The 10,554-nt window shown below is 42.4% G+C and overlaps 1 protein-coding gene across 2 annotated transcripts; it reads left to right on the top strand.

Annotated features, from left to right (window-relative positions):
• The first annotated feature begins 5,649 nt into the window (after nt 1-5,649).
• Nucleotides 5,650-8,324, top strand: LOC116221783 (fibrous sheath CABYR-binding protein-like). Of its 2 annotated transcripts, XM_031572973.2 has the most exons (3): nt 5,650-6,206; nt 6,798-6,939; nt 7,054-8,317. In XM_031572973.2, exons 2-3 carry the CDS (start codon nt 6,843-6,845, stop codon nt 8,166-8,168), a joined length of 1,212 nt encoding a protein of 403 aa, XP_031428833.1. In that variant the 5' UTR covers nt 5,650-6,206; nt 6,798-6,842; the 3' UTR covers nt 8,169-8,317. The 2 variants fall into 2 exon arrangements, with proteins under 2 accessions (XP_031428833.1, XP_031428835.1); XM_031572975.2 differs by lacking the exons at nt 5,650-6,206; nt 6,798-6,939 and having other exon boundaries at nt 6,946-7,419; nt 7,591-8,324.
• Nucleotides 8,325-10,554: the final 2,230 nt, after the last annotated feature.

Genomic DNA, 10,554 nt, shown 5'->3' with positions numbered 1-10,554 from the left:
AGAGAGAGAAGAGAGAGAGCGAGAGAGAGGCATAGTAATTATCTAGCACCATAGTTACTGGTCATCTTAGGAGACTGTCAACGAGCAGTTAGCTAGCACATAGCACATTCAGGAGAACAGACCACGCTTGCGAACTGTTCGAGCACATTGCGTGGTCTGTTCTCCTCCTAAGTGGCCTGTGCAAGGAATACAACAAGCATTCTGCTTTTCACACTTCTGCTGTGTACAAAATAATAATAATCATAATAAGGCAAACAACAATGGTGTCGGCATTTCTGAACAGCGTGACAAATGCATACAACCCTCACATATTTAAATCCTCATTATGGTACCCACGGAATTTTCAGCTACTGACATTGTTTGGGTTTGGTGCAGCAGTTCTCATATTAACCTTTCATATTAACCTCTGGGCTCTCTATGGTAAAATTGTTTTGAATGCATTCTACTATAGTGAGAGCAAAGCCAAAGTTGCCATTATGATTGCTTGTGAGAGCATGTGGTTGCATGATTCGAACAGCAGATGAAAAATCAATAAAAAAGCAGGCCTTCACAAACACTAAGAGGTTCCAAGTGCTTAAACATGTTTACCAGAGTGGATATTGCATCATCAAGCCCACCCTTGGGTCTGTAAACAAACTTCGTAGTTCCCTTACAAAATAATCCTCTCAAAATAACTTCATGACAAAGATGTAAGTGCAACTGCCCTAAAGTCATCATTCAAAGTCCTACAAAAGGTACTCCTATCAGTCAGAACTTCAATATGTAGTTGGGTAATTTGGCCACACTCTGTTTACTAAGTGACATCTGATACACACTACAGAAGACCTGCAGCTTTTCAGCATAATTCTACATGGGCCAGGGTTCTCCTCTGATTCTATACAAAACATTATTCCTCTCTTTCTCTGTCACATGACAATGCACAATTGTAATGAAAAGGGTATATATTTTGTTACTAAGACAGTGCCTTTCCCTCCTGAGGACACCACTGTCTCGGCGCGGATCTCGGACTGTCTTGCTGATATATCCACATGGATGAAAAACCACCACCTTCAGCTGAACCTGGCCAAAACGGAACTGATGGTCTTTCCAGCCAAACAGGCCATCCACCACAACATCAGCATCAATATTGACTCCTTGTCTCTTGTTCCATCCAAAACAGCAAGAAACCTCGGGGTCATTATTGATGACCAACTGACTTTCACGGACCACATTGCCTCTGTCTCTAGGTCCTGCCGCTTTGCGCTATTCAACATCCGCAAAATCAGGCCGTACCTAACCCAGTATGCCACCCAGCTGCTGGTGCAAACCTTGGTGAATTCACGCCTTGATTACTGCAACGCCCTCCTAACGGGCCTGCCGGCTTGCGTGGTGAACCCACTACAAATGATCCAGAACGCGGCGGCGCGTCTGGTGTTCAACCAACCGAAGAGGACACACGTCACCCCGCTACTCATTGACCTCCACTGGCTGCCTGTAGCTGCTGGCATTAAGTTCAAGTCACTTATGCTTGCCTACAAAGTGCTTGATGGTTCTGCTCCCACCTACCTAAATGCTCTTGTAAAGGCAAATGTTACACCCAGGATGCTGCGCTCTTCTAGTGAGCGTCGTTTGGCACTGCCGTCTGTGCAAGCACGGCAGTCCAGACTATTCTCATTTGTAGTTCCACGTTGGTGGAATGAGCTGCCCAGCACTACCAGAGCAGGGGCGTCCCTCTCTACCTTTAAGAAGCTTTTGAAGACCCAACTCTTCAGAGAGCACTTCCCGTCCTAACTGGCACTTCGACTAGTGCGTAACTTGCAGTTACACTTCTGCACTCTTTCTTTCTTTTTATTTCATTTTGTTATATTTCTAATGTAAAGTAGTATTTATTTATTGTTACACCAGGTTCTATTGCTCGTAGCTTGAATATTCTCTCCCTTGTACGTCGCTTTGGACAAAAGCGTCTGCTAAATGACTAAATGTAAATGTAAATTTAAGTAGCAAAACAGACAAAAAGACTTGCGCGCTCACCCAAGATGGCGGGAAAGACGTAATTCTGCTATATCTGTTAGGTAAAATCGTTATTTTACCACCATTTAAAACCATATTTGCATTTGTATATTTTATATGTATACGTAAGTACTGTAATATTTTAATAAAGATTTGCTTCAACATCATTAAAATAGCACCAACAAAGGCGCATTACAGTACCAGTAGGCTACCGCAGAAAAACGGTAAAATTGGCGCAGATTGAGCGTGTCTTTTCCTACATCAAAACTGATCAACTGTGCTGTTATAAATTGACAAATGTGATGATGAAAAATGAACAAGTCAATAGCATTTGTCGAGCTTATCGAGTAATAGAAGAATGTAGCTATTAAAAAAGGAACTCATATGTTTAAACTTTCTGAGCTGTCGTTGTACATCAAGAGGCTTGAAGATATTGGAGTTAAGAAAACTATAAATAAAACCAGATTAAATAATGTCTTGCTAGAACATTACAAAGAGACTCTAAGAACAAACTGATGGAAGAAACACCGTTTTAGATTTCCGGGATGCAATACGCATGCTATTGAAGGATGCTTTGAAACAACACAACTTTTCAGAAGACGCCGGAATTCTAGCGAGGGCTGCAACAATTGTAGGAAAGACATTTTTGCACACAAAGGATTTACTGGACTGCCATTCAAAATATTAACCGTCAAGCTTAAAGTCTCTCGTTTCTATCATTCTTTATGGTCTCAACATAGAGGATCAAGAGAAGTCTGAAAGCCAGGCATGTTTGGCCAAAACTGGCCAAACTCGCATTTCAGCATCTCGTGAAGCACCCCTACCACTATATGTTGGGCTAAATATGCATAGCTCCACTAGAAGTAAGACATTGATAGAAAAGATATACCAAATGGGCATTTCTGTTTCCTATGATCGTATCATTGAGATACTGGCTAGAGACATCTCTTTGCGAGCGCTACAAGGCCAGATTGGAGTGCGCTCATGTTCTTAAGGGCTGCATTTGTGATAAATCGTTGATGAGTGCGTTCACATGAATTCTACAGGCATCAATAATTATAATAATAATAAATACAAGAATATTTGTATCATTAACAATTACGTTTCACACTTATAGTCATGATTCTACGAGGCTTCGTGATAAATAAATAAAGAAAACGAGAACGCTCGTTCAATTTAAGAATCAGTGCACACTTTGGCCGTTTAAGAACACATTTCCAGGCATTCATGGATCCGGTGGAGATCTTTTCTTAGGTTGAAGATATTAAAGACACTTAACAAAATGTGCGAGAATGAGGTCCATTGCTCACAATCCCAGCTCCACAACATCAGTCTCCTCATTTCACGGAACTGGTATCAGCATCTTTCAGAAAGTGTGCCTGGCGAAAATAGGCCCCCACTAGTTCAGAGCACCAAGGATAACCAGAGAGCTATGTAACGGTCTCTGCAGTTGCAATAAGCACAAGTTCAGTTTCCGTTCCAGCCTGCAAAATAACACCACTTCACGACAATGTTAGCATTAGGTTTGGATGACTATCCCCAAGTGTCTATACTGTATGCAGAGAGCTGATTACGTGCACCTGCAAACAGCGCTGCTCACGTTGCAAATGTGTTCAAGAAAAGTTGAGATGCAAGCCAATGTGTTAATGTGATTGTCCAGAGAGCAAATCGTAGAGCAATTTATAACGGCACATTCCTCATATGATCAGTTTTGATGTGCGAAAAGACACGCTCAATCTGCGCCAAATGTACCTTTTTCTGCGTAGCCTCCTGGTACTGTAATGCGCCTTTGTTGGTGCTATTTTAATGATGTTGAAGCACATCTTTAATAAAATATTACAGTCCTTATACATATAAAAGATACAAATGCAAATATGGTTTTAAATGGTGGTAAAATAACGGTTTTACCTAACAGATATAGCAGAATTACCTCTTTCCCGCCATCTTGGATGAGCGCGCGCACGGGCACAAGTCTTTTTGTCTGTTTTGCTACTTAAAAGGGACATTTGTTTAAACTAGTGGATATCAAAAACAAACAAGAAAACACAAACATGCAAATATAACTGCTTTATTACTTATTTGGTAAGCATTTATAGGCAAAATAACCGTTTTGAAAATCGGACCACAGGTAACGCATATCTTGATTTAGGTCAAAACTTAATATCTCATTAAAACGAAAAAATGAGCAGTTTCACTTGGGCACCCCTTCTAATATCTTTTAGTAGGATATAAGCTAATTGTGTGCCAAATTTCATGCTTTTATCACTCTTGTCACGATCGCGTTGTTAAGCCACCTGACTAATTGAAATCAATAGAATCTAGAACTAACCAGTGGTCAGAAATGGAACACACAAATTATGAAATTCAAGTTTATCTATTATTGCTATTCATTTTTATTATACAAACCTACATACAATTATTTTTGTTTTTATTATTAAAACTGTCCACAAATATGTTTAATAGTGTGTTTAACTTCTATTGGCGCACCAATGGAGGCTGCGTTGAAAATCGTTAATCAAACTTTTGTCAGCATTTTGAGTGGAAATTTCATTTGCATTTGTACAGTGTTTTCGGTCACGTCGGGCTGGCCCTCGCAGCGGAACGACAGTTTACAACCGCACCGGTTTGTCAATGATAATATTATTATATTCGAGATGCAAACACAAATCTATCCGCTCTCCTCAGAACGAGCTGAGCTTTCATTGATAAACCAATGCGGTTGTCTGCCTCTCCCGAGGCCCCGCGGTCTACTGGTACTCGTTCAAACGGGTAGACAAATCAAATAATAGCCTACACCTGTGTAGGTCCTCAACATAGCAGATATTGTAATACATTGAAAGCCATGAATACTGAAAATGGAATGTTATGCTCAAAATCACCGCCGACTGATGAAGTCAGGATGCATACGCAAGTTGAGTAATTGGCAGCTGGCCGCTCTGTCCATTCGCGCACCTCACAGTTGCGTATTGATCAGACAAGAAGAAACGCTTATCAACTCGATTACTATTGATCAAAACAGAACGAGGGTTCGGCTGTAGCCTATACTTGAAACATACTATTGAGAACATATTGGCTGACATGCATTGCACCCGTGATGAATTGTGGCTTAATGGTGTTTTGAGCCCTCACCGTCGACTTCAAGGCGGCTGCTGCCTGGACGGCGCTCCTAGCTTGCCACTTTAGGGAAGACGTTGGTTTGAATTTGAGCAAGCAGCTAGTTAGCAGTTGTCTACACTTGGTTGAAAATCGAATTACGGTAGATTCATGCTAGCATTGCGCTAAATAATTAGACAGCTAACATGAATTAGTGGTGTTAACATAAAGTCAGTTATTGTATATGGCATTAATATTATTCTAAAACACCTTCACTAGTTGTTTTAACCAGATTTGTAAGCAGGTTGAAAACAACATTTTTGAAGTAAAGTGCCTTGGTTTAAAACAGCTAAAAGCTAGCTACATAGTTGCTTGCTCAAATCTCAAATTCAAACCAACATCTTCTCTAAACTGGCAAGCTTGGAGAAGCCTCTGTTCAATGATTGGCTCAGAGGGTGGGAGGCGGGATGCGCCTTCCAGGCAGCTGCTGCCTAGAAGTCGACGGTGAGGGCTCAAAACACCATTAAGTTGAATTGCGCCGTGAATGAATTTATTTTTTTATTTTTTTATTTTATTTCCCATCACGGACTTTTTTTTTGCCTTAGGCGCTCGGGATTTGTCGTAGGCGCTCGGGAAAACGGCTTAGGCGCGCGCCCAAATTTTCTCTATGCAGGAAAAACCCTGTAGTGATATGGTTGTTCATCCTAAAGTCAGTTATGTTGGCTAACGTTGGCTGTGTCTTCGTTTTGTGCAGTTTATACAGTGGGTTATGATAACAGCACTGATGCACTGAATTCTGCTGCTAGCAAAATTCTGTTTTCACTACAGCCTGCACATAGCAGCGTTCAGTGAGCAACGATAGTCGCTAGCAGAACGGAACTCCTGCACATGTTGCGGTCTTAAACTGAATGACCCGGAAGTACTAATTCTACGTGCCATGAAGAAGTAGAAGAGCCCGTCGTCGCAACCATAGACATATATACTGTATATATGTCTATGGTCGCAACCAATTCAAATATTGGAAAGCTACCGTGCCTTTGTTTGTGAACCGCACGCTTTCTGCCACATTACGCAAGAAGCCGTGTACAAGAAAACAACCATTATTTGAATCTGGATTCCCACAGGTTTTTCTGGAGATTCATAAAAGTTGTGCCAACCTACTTGTGTAGCTACCTAAGTAGCGGAGTATCAGCTAGATGAACAGCTAATGTTAGCTGGTCCCCCCCATGTTAGGTAACTAGCAAATTAAGGGACACGTGAACGTCGTTATTATTTCTTTCTAACTTAATATATGATGTATGATTAATGTATAACATGTGCATTCAGCAACGTGTTACTGTCTTAGCTGTCCATCATGAACAGCATTATTTTTGTTAGCTTAGCCAGCTAGGAACCGTCGTGTTGCTGGGTTGCAAAGGTTAGAAAGGGGGGCGTGGATAACTTCAGAGTCATAACCTCGCTGATGGGTACATATGAAAACACTTGCAAGATTGCAGTTCTTATAACCTTATTACTTACTTATTATCTACTTGCTGTAGATAATTTTACCTTCAATGTACCTTACATTTACCTTACTTGTTTGAGTAAGATTGTTACGACTTCCGATTGGCAAGATACATTTAGTTGCAATAACCAGGCACTAAGACCGACATTTTCTTTTAGTATGCTATGACATGTAAGAGGATGAGTGTAACCTTATCCATTTTCTTCTGCAGAGAGCCACATTGTCTCAACTTGTCATCTGACTATTCCAAAAGGAGATGACGGCAGAGCCCAGTGACTCTGAGGAGGGTATTCCTAATGGCATCCCCCCGCCAGTCAAACGTGGCAGGGGTCGACCTAAGGGCTCTGTCAAAAATAAGTTAAATATGTTTCAGAGGAAAAGGGGCAGCCCTCCCAAGTATGACTCTGTCTCCAGTCGTAGCACCTCCAAGCTGGGTAATCCCCCAGCTAACAGGCCTCCCGTCAAAAGAGGTAGAGGGCGACCTCCCGGTTCAACAAACAAAACCAGGCGCCTCACATTTAGCCCGGTCCGAAAGAGGGGGAGACAACCGGGTTCAGGGAAGGTCCAGGCCGCAGCTGTTGACGGACCCCCGCGAAAGAGGGGCAGGCCCCGGAAAAGGTCCCTGGAGGAAGAAGCAGACAGCCCCCCGAGAAAGAGAGGCCGACCCCGGAGCTCTGGCTCTGCTGTCGCCAAGAAGAAGCTGGAAATGGAGAATGGCGCTACGCCGAAGAAAAGGGGCCGGCCGAGGGGCTCTCTAGGCAAGAAGAAAAGGCATTGGAAGGCAACGATTCCAGAACCTAAACCGCTCTACGACGGCCCACCACGCAAGAGGGGTCGACCCTCAAAAGTCAAACCAACTGACCTCCCCTCCAGTAGTGAAAAAGCAGAGCAGCCGCAGGAGGAGCAGCCGCTGGAGGAGCAGCCGCAGGAGAAGCAGCCGCAAGAGGAGCAGCCGCAGGAGGAGCAGCCTAAACTGCTCTACGACGGCCCACCACGCAAGAGGGGTCGACCCTCAAAAGTCAAACCAACTGACCTCCCCTCCAGTAGTGAAAAAGCAGAGCAGCCGCAGGAGGAGCAGCCGCTGGAGGAGCAGCCGCTGGAGGAGCAGCCGCAGGAGAAGCAGCCGCAAGAGGAGCAGCCGCAGGAGAAGCAGCCGCAGGAGGAGCAGCCGCAGGAGGAGCAGCCTAAACTGCTCTACGACGGCCCACCACGCAAGAGGGGTCGACCCTCAAAAGTCAAACCAACTGACCTCCCCTCCAGTAGTGAAAAAGCAGAGCAGCCGCAGGAGGAGCAGCCGCAAGAGGAGCAGCAACCGCAGGAGGAGCAGCAACCGCAGGAGCAGCCACACGAGGAGATCATACAGGCAGCATCAGCAGCCAATGGGAACACACAACCAGCCTCTCTGGAGGAGGGGCATGACCGCATCCTGGCTCCTGTGGAGGATGAGGATGAACTTCAGGGTGGAGATGAGGGTGATGCCGCAGCTGTTGAGGAGAAGGCAGTCGGCAAAGGCAGCTCCAGTGGGAAGAAAACCCCCGTTGCTAAGCGGGGTGGCTCGTCGAGGAGGTTGAGAGCAGTATGAGCTGCCAGGGTTAAAAGAAAAAGAGGCCTAGAGGAGTTGACTTTGCCAATCTTTTATTTTTTTAATGAGTATACAGGTTTTTCCTGCATAGAGAAAATTTGGGCGCGCGCCTAAGCCGTTTTCCCGAGCGCCTACAACAAATCCCGAGCGCCTAAGGCAAAAAAAAATAAAAAGTCCGCGATAAAAAATAAATTAAAAAAAAGCTGCTTAACGGTGTTTTGAGCCCTCACCGTCGACTTCAAGGCAGCAGCTGCCTGGAAGGCGCATCCCACCTCCCACCCCCTGAGCCAATCATTGAACAGAGGCAGCTCCAAGCTTGCCAGTTTAGAAAATACGTTGGTTTGAATTTGAGATTTGAGCAAGCAACTTAATGTAGCTAGCTTTTAGCTGTTATAAACCAAGGCACTTCCAAAATGTTGTATACAACCTGCTTACAAATCTGGTTAAAACAACTAGTGAAGGTGTTTTAGAATAATATTAATGCCATATACAATAACTGACTTTATGTTAACACCACTAATTAATGTTAGCTGTCTAATTATTTAGCGCAATGCTAGCATGCATCTATCGTAATTCGATTTTTAACCAAGGTAGCCTATTGTACTGCAAAATATTGATCGCGACCTGTTTACAAATCTGGTTAAAAAGATAAAGGTGAGCTGTTATTTATAGATATGAATTATTTCGCTCAGGGGGTGGGTGAGCTGCTGCCTTGAAGTCGACGGTGAGGGCTCAAAACACCATTAAGCCGCAATTCATCACGCGTGCAATGCATGTAAGCGAATATGGTCTCAATAGTTTGTTTCAAGTATAGGCTACAGCCGAAACCTCGTTCTGTTTTGATCAATAGTAATTGAGTTGATAAGGGTGTCTTCTTGTCACCTATGTTTAAAGTATTGTGGAGCATTCAGGGACGTAATTCTCCACTACTTCACACATTTTATTTAATGTTTGGAATGTCCTGAACATATTCCACCCCCCTTTCATTGAGACACATTCTTTAGTTTCATCAGCAAACTGTCATAGGTGTCACATGGCCCTACCATTGAAGACAATGCATTTTCGCCTGTGTTTAGGCCTATGTTTAAAGTATTGTGGAGCATTCAGGGACGTAAATCTCAACTACTTCACACATTTTATTTAATGTTTGGAGTGTCCTGAACATATTCCAACCCCCTTTCATTGAGACACAATCTTTAGTTTTTTCAGCAAAGAGTGATACATGGCCCTGCCATTGAAGATAATGCATTTTCGCCTGTCTGATCACCTATGTTTAAAGTATTGTGGAGCATTCAGGGACGTAAATCTCAACTACTTCACACATTGTATTTAATGTTTGGAATGTCCTAAACATATTCCACCCCCCTTTCATTGAGACACAATCTTTAGTTTCATCAGCAAAGTTTGATACGTGTCACATGGCAATACCCTGGCATTGGAGATAATCCCTTTTCACCTGTGTGATCTGTGTGTCAAGTGTTTTTTCACAGTGAATGGCCAGATGAATTACTGCTAAACATTTTTTACCCTTTCTTTACAGTGTTCTGAACATGTTCAACCAACTTTAATAAAGACATAATCCTTTTATCAGCAGATTGTTGTGTGTTTTACCGTTTCTTACTACAATATTTGCAATGATGCCTGTTTAGTCAGTGTTCCCTATATTTAAACAAGAAAATCATACTTTTGTAACATCAGTGAATCGTTTTTAACCCATTTTGATGTTACTATGAAAGTAATATTAATTGTCAATTTTCAGCTACAGCTTAGTCATTATCAAAGTATCCTGTACGCTTAAAATTAACTCACTATATCTTACCTTGTTTTAAAGCAAGTTAATATAATGCACAGTTAACAAAATACCATTATAAAGTCTGATCTAGCGAGTAGACAGATTAGGACTTTTATAATGACAAATAGGCTACTATAACTGTCAAACACGCTTTTAACTATTTTCCCGATCATTAGGACAAATGGAACAATAAAACTCGTTGCATAAAAAAGGTTTTTTATATTACCCAGTCGATTAACAGGGTTGTTTGTGGTAAAAACCTTTCATTTGATACAACAAACTAATTTTACTTCCTCGTTTCGTTTTACTTCCTGGGGTTATTGTGGGTTATCGTTGCTAAGCAGCGTTCAGTGAGCAACTATAGGCAAATGAGCTCGAGCGACTTCCGGTTACGATTTTTCAAAATAAAAGTCCCTTATTAGCCCCGTGTTTTCTTAAACTATCAGAGATATTAATTTCATAGTAACATCAAAATGGGTTAAAAACGATTCACTGATGTTACAAAAGTATGGTTTTCTTGCTTTAATATAATGAACAATGACTAAACAGACAATATTGTGTTAAGAAAAAGTAAAACACACCCCAATATGCTGA

Source organism: Clupea harengus, chromosome 9 (genome assembly GCF_900700415.2).
Source record: "Clupea harengus chromosome 9, Ch_v2.0.2, whole genome shotgun sequence".
Lineage (NCBI taxonomy): Eukaryota > Metazoa > Chordata > Actinopteri > Clupeiformes > Clupeidae > Clupea > Clupea harengus.
The sequence above is the reverse complement of the archived record's forward strand: the minus strand, read 5'-3'. Positions and strand labels throughout refer to the sequence as shown.

Coding starts and splice junctions, on each gene's coding strand:
- LOC116221783 (XM_031572973.2), top strand. CDS start 6,843: ATGACGGCAGAGCCCAGTGACTCTGAGGAGGGTATTCCTAATGGCATC. Junction 6,940..7,053: donor ACCTAAGGGCTCTGTCAAAA/ATAAGTTAAATA, acceptor CTCCCGTCAAAA/GAGGTAGAGGGCGACCTCCC.